This window comes from Hemiscyllium ocellatum, chromosome 23, assembly GCF_020745735.1.
Source record: "Hemiscyllium ocellatum isolate sHemOce1 chromosome 23, sHemOce1.pat.X.cur, whole genome shotgun sequence".
NCBI lineage: Eukaryota > Metazoa > Chordata > Chondrichthyes > Orectolobiformes > Hemiscylliidae > Hemiscyllium > Hemiscyllium ocellatum.
Window position 1 is genome coordinate 32,767,600 of NC_083423.1, and position 13,272 is coordinate 32,780,871.

Here is a 13,272-nt window from a genome sequence, read left to right on the forward strand (position 1 = left end):
TAAGTGGAAACATAAGCGGGTGTTGACATCAGCATTGTCAGTGATTAGTGCATGAATTTTTAAACGTAGCGCAGCTCCTGCAATCAGGGTTCTCCTGCACTCAGGAGAGTTTTCATTAAGAACAACAGCTGCGTCACTCTGATTATAATGTAAATGTTAAGAATTTGCAGAATGACAAAAAGGCATGTTGTGATCCCACCTGTTAGTTATCCTAGTATGATGTAAGCCAAAGTTTTAAAACGGTCAAAAAATATGACAGTAAACTCAACAGCTGTTGTAAATATTAAAGATGTCCCCACTCTCGACTCAGCAAAAGATAAGCACACAAGTAACAAGCTCCATTTTTAAAAGATGAAATTGTTAAGGTGTCATAAACAAGAAGTTATAAAAATCTCCATGTGAACTAAAAATAACACAATAGGTATTATGTACTTTTGTTAAGGTTAATCATGCTGAAATCGGCAAAAAATCTGCTGATAACTAAAATGCTGTTCTGAATCTATATACTTACAAAGAAACTATGTCAGTGTAAAATTATAATTATAGTGTAATACAATAACAACAGATCGATGGTTGATGGTGTAAAGCCTTTATTTGTCTTGTCTAGACTATCTGAGCACAATATTTATCTGTCATTCTAGGAACGTGTGGTCAAACCGCTTGTCAAATGAATTAAATGCAAAATTGCTAGAAATGCTAGCACATGTTAGAAATCTAAAACAAACAATGCATTCAGGAATGGTATATTCCTCAAAATTTCTCTGATATAGTCCCATACTGAAGGCACCTTGCCACAGGTAGTGCTTGTCTGGCTGAACACTCAAGTGTTTTCTGTTTTTCTCTCATATGCCAAATTAATTATTTCTATAATAAATTCCCAGCCTGCAAGCTTCATGTTTGCTGAATTGAACAAAAGCATACTTTGCACTTTTTTTTTCTCCGCAACAAACTAAATATTGAAACATAACTTATGTTCCAAGTTTGATTTTAAATTGTATGGTACTGTTCTGATTATATTACTGGCTCACAGAAGGGTGATGTGTGCATTTTGTTATTTTGCTCTCATATTTGCAGGCAAATGCATGTCGTACATTATGCAAGCCTACACTATCAATGTAGGAAGACTTTTAAAATGTCAAATTTGCAGGGATATGCAGAAAGGGCAAGGGAGTGGAACTTGCTGAGTAGGTCTACATAGGACTGTTACAGACGTGATGGGTCAAATGAGCTTCTTCTGTGCCCTAGCAATTCTATGATTCCAAAAGGTATGGGGGTTGGAAGAAATTGCACAGCTCTAAATTCAAGGATTGTTTAAATACTAAATTACATGTTGATCACGGGGCCTGTGATAATATTTCTGAGTGATTTGGCTAAATTATCGGAAAGAAAGGATATCTACTTAGTTAGCACAGTTCTAAACAGTGAACATCTGCAAAGGAATTTTGGATCATGTGCATGGATCTTTAAAGGCAGCAAGACATATTGAGAGATCAGTGAGCCAAACAAATGGCCTTTTGGGCTTCATAAATAGAAATGTTGAGTAGTAAAGAAGGGAGAGCAATGCTGAACCTTTATAAAACCCTGATTAGGCCATAACTGCAGTATTCCATCTAGTCCTGGTCGCCATTAGTGGGGATCTTTGAAAGCATGCATAGGAGGTTTTCTAGATTGGTTCCAAGGATGAAGAATCTTAAATTTGTATGTTAGGTAAGGGAAGCTGCAGTTGCTTTGCCCAAAAGATTTTGTTAAGGTCTACAAGATTATAACAGGCTCGGATAAGGTAGACAAAGACAAGTTGCTCATTAGCTGATGATACAAGGACTAGGAGCCACAAATTTAAGGTTTTGGGAAAAAGATACTGAAATGTTATGAGGAAACACCTTTTTGCACAGCCAGTGGCAATGACTTGAAATCTGTATAAGAGTATACAAGAAAGAAGGCAATCAATGGTATAGAAAGAAAATTAAATAGGCACTTGGCGGGAATAAATTTGCAAGGATGGAGTAGGGCATAAGTCTGGACTGCTCTGCAAAGTGCCAATTGATGGCCTCAACAGCCTCAAGGACCTCCTTCTGTTCCAATAATGACCTATGACTTCAATAGGCATTAGCAATGGTTAAAAATCCCTAACGATGTGAATACTTCACTGCATACACAATTCATGGTAGAAATCCTACTTGCCTCCTGAAGTTTATGATTCAATATCCCTAGGCTACTTGATATTCTGACTCACCTATTCCTTCCAATAATTCTTCAAGCATCATCAAACCTCTACAAGCCTGCTAAATTGGTTACTTTGCAATATGTTATATTTGAATTTGGATCAGGAAAAACTTAATCCTGTGTAGCTCACTTAACTCTTCAACATTTACCTCATACTTTTGGAGTGGCAATGTGGTAGGGATGTCAGAAAAAGAACATTAATGAGTGATTTATTCGCTAATGCCACAGGATATAATACACCTATCAATGTTAATGTTATAACTTATATCACAAGCTGCAAATTCAATCACAAACCAGTCCACACGTTGCCATTCAGTGAGGTGCTGAAAATGTCCTTAAAACGCAGGACCTGACACAATTGCACAAGTGAGCAATACAAATCCCGCCCGGAAAGAAGTCAGAGCGATGACTAAGTGGAGTTTTATACAATGATTGTTAGTCAAAGGTAAGGTTTTAAAAGCTGCCTTTCAAAGTCCAATGATAGAGGGTGTAAGCCTCGTTTACAGTACAGTCAGCAGAGAAGCGAATCAGTCCAACTGGTTTCTAGAGGGCGAGCTAAGGGATAAATAGACCGACTTGTTCGACTCTGAACTTGACCATTATTGTGTGCATTAGGATCGCCGTCCGAACCCCGCCTTGTATGGGCGGGTGGGGTGCTGATACGGCTGAACATTTTGCTGTGAAACATTTAGCAATTCCGTCCGTATGACACCCACAGGAAAACAATCACTTGAACCTTGACAATCACTGATGCATTGGTGCACAAGACAACCAGCGGCCCTAAAAAAAAATGCCTTTTGCCATCGTGAAAGATATCATTAAGGGGGGAATTCCCGATTTATAGAAAAAAAGAATACGCGGGGAAGCTTTAATTCAAAGCGATACAGTATTTTGTCTGGACTCTGCAAGCGTTCAGTGTAAGCCTGACTAGGCTGCTGATGAGGTTCTGCATGGGTTTTGCTATATCCAGCGCCCTCTGCTGATTTTAAACATTGACCTGTTCAATGTAGAGAGAGGTGCTGACTGGAGAAAGCAGGTCAGAGCCAGGCAGGGGTGGGGAATCCGGGACAGCCACTCCGTCTGCAGCGCTGCGTCAACTCCTCCCTGCCCGCGGTTCTCTTCCCCCACCCCCCCCTCTCTCCGTAATGCTGCGCACGGCAGAGGAAACTTTATTCGCGTTTGTCGAATTTTTTTTTCGGCATTTTCAATTTTCGAAATCCCCTTTGAACTCGACTCCACTTGCAAGGCAAGCAGAGCGGCCGGAGAGGAGCGCTGAATGCCGGTGAGGGGAGTGCAGTTCTCGTCTTCCCGGTCGCTGCACCGCGATTTGCACGAGTATGGGTGCGTGTGACTTGTGGACTGGGTAAAATGCACCCCTTCTGCACGCCCCGCCGCCTCGACAAAACCAAACACTCAATGCAAAATGTAAATAGTGAGGTGGTGGGTGGGGAAGGAAGATGAAAGCATTCGGGCGGGAATGGTGAGTAAGTGAGACATAACACACACAGATGTATACAACATGAAACAAATGACAAGAACCCTGGGTTTCCCGCCAACAGCCGGATCTCTCCGGGCTCTGCTGTGCTCGCTGATTGACAGCCGCCCCCGGCGCCTCCCATTGGCCACATTCAAATCACCCCCCAGTGGCCATTGGCCGGGGGGTGGAGAGGGCCGGCGCCGATTGGACGGCGCCCCCCCCAGCTATGCAAATGAGCCGGCTTCCCGGTCTCATTCCCGATTCAGGGCCGCGGAGCAGCGCCTTCAGACAGCCGTGTCCTGCCGACGTCTCGTACTACCAAGAAAGAGTGCGCGGCGGGATCCGCCCAGAGGAGGGGGTGGGGTGGGTGGGGAGGGAGGGAGAGAGTGAGGGGGGTGGGCGGCCATGCTGCATTGCACCGTCTCCATTCCCGCCCACCCCCTCCTCCGAGGAGACAACTGAGGGTTTGTAATGCAGCGGATTGATTCCTCAGTGCCGGCGATCCGCCTCCGCCGCTTCTCTCTATAGGAGGGGGAGCGAGAGGTCTGTCCTCATTTCGATTGGAAAAGGCGGCGATAGGAGCACGGTGTCAGAGAGAAGGAGAACACCCAGCTCCTGCAGCAACATATACACACACACACACACACAGAGCCGAGCTGTGGGACATCCAGACCTACCCTTAACCCAGACCAGCTCCGGGACACAGCCTGAATCCAGCAGCTCCTGGAGATACCGAGCTCACCCACCCCGCGCCACCCGGCTCCGGGAGAGGACCCGTCCCCCCTCTCCGCCCCGCCACCCTTTCTCCATTTGGAGGAGCAGCTCCGAGAGTCGCAGAGGGAAGACCCGCTCCCCCCGGACCGAGCGGCGGCGGCGGCAGCAGCAGCAGCTTCTGACTTTGACCAAGTGCAGCCGGACACCGACACAGAGAGAGTGAGTGTGTGTGGGGAGACTGAAGGAGACCGTAAACACACACAAACACATTTGACATCGGGATTTACTCACTTTGCAGCGATTTTTTTTCTCTCTCCCGAAAAAATATCCCTTCAGACGGTAGAACTGCTGAGCGTTTTTGTCTCTTTTTCCCTCCCCTTCGCTGCAGCATTTCTCTTTTTTGAGCATTTTGTTTTTGTTACCCCCGTGTCTGGTGTTAATTCCCCCCACTCCCAGCGAAGGCGGATAAGGGTATTTTGGACGGCGGGGATTCCACTTGGCGATGCTGCTCTCTAAGAAGATCGGATCGTTTGCTCACATCTGCAGCCCCGCCAGCATGGACTTGCCGGTTAAAATCCAGTTGCAGCAAGGTAAAGGAGCGTTGGTTGCCCTTAAATGATTCCTTTTTTTAAAAGGAAATATGTTTATAATTTGGGGGGTGGTGGAAATGGTGCATTTCAGTAGCAGCGTTCGGAGAGCATCTTGATGTTTCTTGTGTTGTGTCGGTGGTTTCTACGAGTTTGGTTTATGTATTTCGATCCATTTTAAAATAGTTGAGTGCGGGTTCGCCCCCCCCCCCCCCCTTCCTCGCTGATAGTAAAACCTTTCCTTCCCATCTCTTCCCCTCTGCAGTGAAGGAGCGGGAGCCTTTTGAGAAAGTCTATCAGATCGGGGCAGTGCTTGGCAGTGGAGGTTTCGGCACCGTCTACAGTGGCGTACGGCTCAGTGATGGGCTCCCGGTGAGTGTGTGTGTGTGTGTGTCTGTCTCCAAATTCTGTATAGTGCACCCTCGACATTTGTTTAAATGACAATCCCTCCCCACTTCATCACCCATCAACTAACTCCCATTTCTGCGCCGTCTTTTGTTTTGTCCTTAGGTCGCTGTCAAACATGTAGCCAAAGAGCGAGTGACCGAGTGGGGCTCACTGGTAAGTACTGTATAACGCGTTTTGTCCAATCTGTGTTTACATTTAACGGGGGGAGGGGTTCCAGCGCATCGCTCGTACGCTGCGATTTAAGTATATGATACTTTGCAATCGATCACTCTATCCCGACTTAAACCTGACTCAATGCGAACGTTCCTTCAATCTATTAAATGCGGGGCGATTGTAAATTAAACTCCGACAACCCTTGTGTTTGGGGGCGGCGGGATCCATCAATTTCCATCTTGAGAGATCGCCTTGCTGCCAACTCCTTAACAGCAGATCAAAGAGGCAAATGTTGGACATAGTGAGCCAAGTTTGAAGGAGTGTTTGTAGTGGTACATGGAGTACTTTAATGAGAACACTGACATTTTTCCCTGTAATGACACTAGGACACGCTGTAATATTTCGCATGTGGGGGTTGTGTGTGGGTTGCTTAGTTTGTTTTAAAATTTCTCCCTGCGATTTTACAAGCGGCATTAATGCATATTTTGCTTCTTCGATTTTTCTTTTTTCCCTCCCGCCCCCGTTTGTTTTTTTTTAATTTTTGTAGAATGGCAATCTGGTGCCTCTGGAGATTGTGCTCCTTAAGAAGGTGGCTGGAGGATTCCGAGGGGTGATTAAAATGCTGGATTGGTACGAGCGAGGGGACGGCTTCTTGCTGATCATGGAGCGGCCGGAGCTGGTCAAAGATCTGTTTGATTTTATCACTGAGAAGGGGGCCCTGGAGGAGGAGCTGGCCCGGGTCTTTTTCAGACAGGTCCTGGAGGCGGTCCGACACTGCTATAACTGCGGAGTGATTCACCGGGACATCAAAGACGAAAATCTGCTGGTGGATCTTCGCTCCGGGGAGCTCAAACTCATCGACTTTGGCTCTGGGGCGCTGCTCAAGGACACAGTCTACACCGATTTTGACGGTAATGCACCATTAGGGGCTGCTCGAAACCAGTTCTTCTGTATATTCTTAATAGTTAGTGAAATAGCCCGCTTATGGTGTCTGTTATGAAACACCGTCCCTCTCGCTTATCAGAGGTCATTTCGACCCTGTGCCATTATTTTTGAGAATTTTTTTAGACTTCCATTGCTGGTTTGGAATGATTTGGCGGACGGAGATGATGCATTTTGATTTTTTTTTCTGAACAATCATTGCTTTTTTTTTGCGCCGCCAGTTTTTATTTCTGAAGGGGAGTGGGTGGATCTAGTTGACCTTAGTCTGCCGTACCGATAGCTCTGTAGCCAAGGTCTGCGGGAGCTGTACGATGCTTCCTCGTCCACCTTGTTGTGAAACTCGAGACCTTGTATTTAATACGTTGCTATGTTGTTTTATTGCACCGCCCCGCCCAGTCGCTCTGTGGCCAGCTACGCACTCTGCAATTCAATGCTGGATAAGTGTATGCTGTGCCTTCCACCCTGTCCGTTCTCGGCAGATTTTTCCTATTGTCACTTAGCTGAAAGATTCTCTTTTTTTGTTTTGCATTTTTCTTCTCTCTTACACGTATTTAAAATAAAACCTTGCCCCTTCGTGTCCTCTGGGTTAGTGGATTCTCCCCCACACCCTCCCTCGCTGTGCGGAGTGCTACCGTGTCAGGGCTGCCTTACGTTTGTAAACAAAAGAGTCAGCTGACTGGCTTAATGCAGGGAATTGATCGGTGCAGCATTCAGACTGCCTTTTCTTTTGAAGATCATGTTTTGAAGGGCTGAATTGCGTTGAACTTCGAGCATGTAATTAGCTTTTCCAAGTGCTTCTGGTTTGACATCCGTTTTGAATTAGGTTTTTGGTTCTTTCCAGGCACAAGAGTGTACAGCCCTCCTGAATGGATTCGTTACCATCGATACCACGGCAGATCAGCCACTGTGTGGTCTTTGGGAGTGCTGCTGTATGACATGGTGTGCGGGGATATCCCCTTCGAACAGGATGAAGAAATTTTGCGTGGCCAAGTGTACTTCAGAAGGAGAATTTCTTCTGGTGAGTAGTGCTTGATAAAATCGGTCTTTTTTTTTAACCCAGTATGCCTGCACACTTTGTAGTTTATTTGAGGGACATGTAATCTGAAGTTTAGCTTTTTAAAAAACTTTTGGCTCATTTTGTGCCCCTCTTTTTTCCCCCCCCCCCCCCCTTCAACAGAATGTCAACACTTGATCAAGTGGTGCCTTGCTCTGAGGCCTTCTGAGAGACCAATGCTTGAACAGATCTTTGACCATCCATGGATGCGAAAGGCAGAAGTGGTTAAAACTGAAGACTGTGACATCAGGCTGTTAAGCCTAGGCCATGAGCACTCGAGCACAAGTTCAAGCAAGGAGAGTCTGTGAATTATGAAAATGCCTCGCAGCAGGAGGGGAGCTGTACACTAAAGGACCCTGTGCTGGTGCCACCAGCTTGATGTGGGAGGGGAATGATAGTTGATTTGACATCCAGACCAATGGGGTTAGGGGGGTGGTGGGTGAAATCTGACTGCTGGTTACTGCTCTGAACTAATTATTTTGTTTTCTGTTGGGAACATTAGAGTTTGGGAGAAGCAGGCCAGTACTTGGCAACGAGTGACCTTTTTTTAAGCAAAAAGTGACCTCCAAACAATGCAAACTCTGCTCTCATAGAGCCTGGACTAAATGTTCTTTGCTTTCTGAGTGCCTTTTGAAAGCTGCTTTAATTCACTGGTGATGGAATACTTGAACACATTCTATTCTCCTTCTATCTTTGCTGCTCAGAATACTTCAGTCTGCACAACTAAAGGTGTGCATGGGGATGCCAAGAACCTGGTCTGTCAGCAATGTTGGTTTTTCTTTTTTTTTTCCAATAGTCATCACAACCACTAGGCAGAAGGCCCTTTGAGTCTCTCTCCTCTTCCATCAACCTGCGAGTTTCATTTGTGGCCAAGGCATGTCGGGGCATGGTTGTATGCACAATCAATGCAATTCAAGGACACTTTCAAGACTGTATATTGTATGAAATGTAAATTGTTTCATTATGTATTATAATCTGGTTTTTATTTATTTGTATTCTGAAAAGTTAGACTGTCCACACATTTCATGTGGCTATTTATTTGTTTAATTTATTTCAGAAGTTTCCAACACTGCTGTTCTGCTTCCATGACACCTGTTTGGTTTGTCTATGGTATATTTCTGCATTCCTGTTTCCTTTTTCTGCATATTTTAACATACTGTGCAGATTTCAGTGAATTGTCATGCTAGTAGAAGGTGAATGGAAGCTTGTCCAAAAGCTATTCTTTTAAAAGGGCAATAGATGGATTTTATTTTCCTGACTTTGGCATTTAACCAAGGTTCTTCATGGCTGTTTGTATTAGTGTAAAGTAATACAGTTTGAAAGGTTTTAAATTATTGAAGTTGTACAATCTCCATCATTGGCTTTAGGAAGGTAGAGTGGCAGTCAACCTTTTTTAATTTATTTCAATAGCTGTGTTTTGTGCACTAGATCTAGTTGCATTTATGCAGCTTGGATTTGGGAGTTCTTTTCCAATTTAGCTGTGTGAAATAAATGATGGATGGAGAACATATTTTTTTATACGAGCATTTCAATTAAAGTTCACTTTTTGTACATATGTTGTGTGTCAATGAATGAAGGTTTTCTCTGCAGATATTCACCTGCGTTTACTTATTTTGCAAGTGCATCATTCCATTTATGCATTCTTATCATTCCATACACTGCTACTCAATCTAATTATAACAGATTGACTATCTCAATAAGTTGCTGGACACTTGGCTGTGTTTCTTCTAGTTTTCTATTAAAATAGCTAGCATTGGAGCAATCCTACCAGTAAATTACCATAACAGTTCTTTTCGACATGAACTTCAAACTTGCCTGCATTAGGCAAAGTAAATCTTCACCTTTTTAAGTAGAAGTGAACATTAATCAAATGTAGTTCCAGTTTTCTACAGAATTCTAACTTTGGAATGGAGATCTGTATTTGTTTATGGATAGAATCATTTGGAAGCTTTCAAAGCTCTCTAAGTAGTTCAGTATGTAAAATAAACTGGGCTCTTTAAAATAAGTTTATATTTTGATCCTGTTCATGTAGTCTGTAAATAGTGCTTTCATGCAATAGGTGGTGCTGTTGCAGCCAGAGTCTAGGTGATTTCAAACTGTTTTCATGTTTTATTATTAAGTGTATATAAGTATTAAGCCAAAGTGAAGTTTGCGTTAACTTCAAATTGGTTGTTCTTTTTTCCCCCCAAACATGTTGAAAATGATGCTCTTTTATATATATACATTTTATCCTATGCAATGAATGGGGAGAGTATGTTTTCCAGACAATTGTTAAACTGGTTGTGGAAGGAGTTATGTTTAAGGGCTTCATGTGTTGCTTTCGAGCCATATGTTGTCCAGTAACTATACAGCTTGACTAACAAGCACTGCAGCTATCTTGATCTCTTCAACAATATAAGTATCAACATATAATCTCAACTGATTAACCACATGAGCTAACTCAGCACTGACCTGTCTAAAGATGCAAACAAATTGAACTGCACAGAAAAATGCATGGTCTGAAGTGAAACTTATCTATACCAAAAATATGCAATTTTGGGTTTCACTGACTTCATTAGGAAAACTATTTGAAAACAAAATTGTTGTATCAGAAATGGAAGGTAATACTTTGGCCTACTCCACTATTTAGTTAGATCAAGGCTGATGTGTATCTCATTCCAAATTCTTCAATTTTGGTTGTAAGGATAGCAAAGCATATGGAAGAAGAAATATCAGTTTTGATGATTAATTGATCCAGCATTTACAGTTTTGAGGGGGTTGCAGGTTCCTACTCTTTGTGCAAAAATAAGCCATTTCTAATTTCAGTCCTGAATGGATTGACACAAGTGTGTGCAACATTCATTTGGATTTTCCCAATAGATGAAATAGTTCCTCTTGCCTTACCAAATGATTGTAAATATTCCAAGAAGACCATACTTCAATCATTTCAAAGGTTGCTTAACCTGTTTCTATCTAACATTAGTAATTTCTGAATCATTTTGTTGGATTCATGCTGCAGCCTTTCCAAGGCTATAATGCATTTCCTGATTGAAAGCTCCTAGCTAAATGCAATATTTCAGATGTGGCTCTAGCCAAGGCCTTATTTGACTTAGGTGCAGCATGCTAAACCAGAGTTTATTTGCATATCTATTATAATTTAATGAAGGGCAGTAGCTTATTGATTATGATTAGACAAGTTTACTTAGGCTGTCATAAGTTTAATTTTGGAAGTGAGAAATATTCAAGTGGGTTTATCTCCTAACATTTTGTTTATAATTGAATGTAATTCTGTGATTCCACTTTATAGTTCTCGCAAAGTGAGTCCACACAAAGTTTAACTTATCCTATTGGATTGGCCCTGTAGAAACCCTATATGGCAGGTCCGAAACACATTTCCCTTCATTGCAATTCCGATGGCATTGAGTAGAGTGATGCATCTTACATTTGCCAAAGAAAAAACAGCATTGATTTTAGCATACATGACACCAACTTTCAATTCTTATCATTGGAAGAAAAAGGTACACCAAGTAAACCTTTGAATGGTTCATAAATTACCACAAAAATAGTTTTCATAGTTCATGAGTTTGTTCGGAAGGAAACTAACGCACAATTGGGACAATGTTGGGTTTAAAGCTAGCTTTTATTTATAGCTCTTGTCTCTGTGCTCTGAAGATCAGGTTGTCTTGGACAACTGGCTGCTTGAATGAAGAAATAGAGAAGGAGAATTCCAAACCGTTTTAAATTGACATTCAACACAAGTTATTTTGAATGTTTTTTTTTCAGAATAGCTACCATTTTTAATTTTTCCTTTTTTTATTTGCCAGAATTTCTTTGACAAATCACTAGATGTCTCGTATTGGATAACCTATTACGTTGGGCTGTATCTATTACTTAGGCTCGAGGGTAGCTGTATTCCTGAACCATACTAATCAACAATTTCATGCAGTAAAATACTGCAGGCCAATGCTATACATATCAAGCCACTTTTCCAAAGTTACAAATGATTTGGCATGCATAATAGCATAATTATTGAAATATGAACTTACATGGCAGGACTATTGACAAAACCTTAAGTATAAATAAACTTCAGGATTTTTCAATTTTTAAAAAATTGTGGCAATTGAGGGATTTATTGATAGTGAAAATAAGAGAAAAAGTTGTTGAAATTTTACCACTTATTCATATTGTCAGTTTTAAAGCTGTAATTAAAAGAATAAAATAGATTCCAAAAAAATGAACATACTGTCCAAATAATAATTAATGTTTGCATAATTGTGTAGTTTCGCTTATAGTTGATTTCCATTAGAAGAATTCAAATTACTAGGGGATAGACAATCACAGATACGATACAACAAAATAAATTCAGTTAATCATTAAAGGAACTGCAAAAGCAGACATAAAACAGCTGGTTAACCAGCAAATTATGAACATCTTTAATGATAGTTTAATGGATTGTTAACAATTCACAGCATGTGGGTTTAGAAATGGGTGAGGAGTTAAAACCAGTAAAATTGACAACACGTTGGAAAGCAGAGCAGACCACCAATTTCCAGCCTTCATTAACAGCATGTTAGGCTGCGTATGAGTTTTTCTCTCAGGAGAGGTGAGCTGCTACTTAACTTGAACAAACTATTAAATCAGAGCAATGTTGGCATGGATTTCTAACTTTAAGTTTGGATTTGCAAGTTTCTTGGGCTTCCTGAGACTTAACAACACAAGCTTGAGCAGCAGCAATTTTGGAGGAGAAATTGAGGACTGAAGATGCTGGAAATCAGTTGAGAATGTCGTACTGGAAAAACACAGCCGATCAGGCAGCTTCCTAGAGATCAGTGAGAATCCATGTTTCGGGCATGAACCCTTCATCAGGAATGAGGCTTGTGGGTTGGGGCTGAGAGATAAATGGGAGGAAGGTGGGGTTGGGGAGAGGTAGCTGGGAAAGCGATAAGTGGATGAAGGTGAGGGAGAATGTGATATGTTAGAGGGGAGAGTGTTGAACAGGTCCGGAGGGCGGTGCTGGAGCTTGGGACTGGGATAATGGGGGTGAGGAAATGGGGAAGCTGTTGAAATCCACATTTATCCCATGTGGTTGCAGTGTCCCAAGATGGAATATGAGGTGTTCCTCCTCCAAGTGTCGGGTGGTAACAGTTTGGCTGTGGAGGAGGCCCAGGACCTGCATGTTCTTGATGGAGTGGGAGGGGGGGGAGTCGAAGTGTTCAGCCCCGGGGCGGTGGGGTTAGTGAGTGCGGGTGTCCCAGAGATGTTCTCTGAAACTATCCGCAAGAAGGCATCCTGTCTCCCTGATGTAGAGGAGACCACATCGGGTGCAATGGATGCAGTAGATGACATTGGTAGACGTACAGATAAATTTCTGATGGATGTGGAAGGATCCCTTGGGTCCTTGGATGGAGGTGAAGGGAGTGGTGTGGGCGCAGGGTTTGCACTTCCTGCGGTGGCAGGGAAAGGTGCCAGGAGTGGGGTGTGGGCTAGTGGGGTGCATGGACCTGATGAGGGAGTTGCGGAGAGAATGGTCTCTCTCTGGAATGCTGATAGGGGTGGGGAGGGAAATATATCTCTGATGATGGGGTCCGTCTGGAGGTGACAGAAATGGCGGAGGATGATGTGTTGTATGCAGAGCTTGGTGAGGTTGAAGGTGAGGACCTTGTTGCGTTGGGAGAGGTGGGGTTCAAGGGGGCAGTACGTGAAGTGGAGCAGATGCGCTGGAGGGCATCGTCAAC

General features: G+C 42.9%; 1 protein-coding gene across 1 annotated transcript; it reads left to right on the forward strand.

Moving 5' to 3' along the window:
- The first annotated feature begins 4,205 nt into the window (after positions 1-4,205).
- Positions 4,206-9,113, forward strand: LOC132826730 (serine/threonine-protein kinase pim-3-like). The gene is made up of 6 exons (XM_060842851.1): positions 4,206-5,004; positions 5,267-5,373; positions 5,512-5,562; positions 6,110-6,473; positions 7,346-7,522; positions 7,682-9,113. Exons 1-6 carry the CDS (start codon positions 4,917-4,919, stop codon positions 7,864-7,866), a joined length of 972 nt encoding a protein of 323 aa, XP_060698834.1. The 5' UTR covers positions 4,206-4,916; the 3' UTR covers positions 7,867-9,113.
- The last annotated feature ends 4,159 nt before the right edge of the window (positions 9,114-13,272 follow it).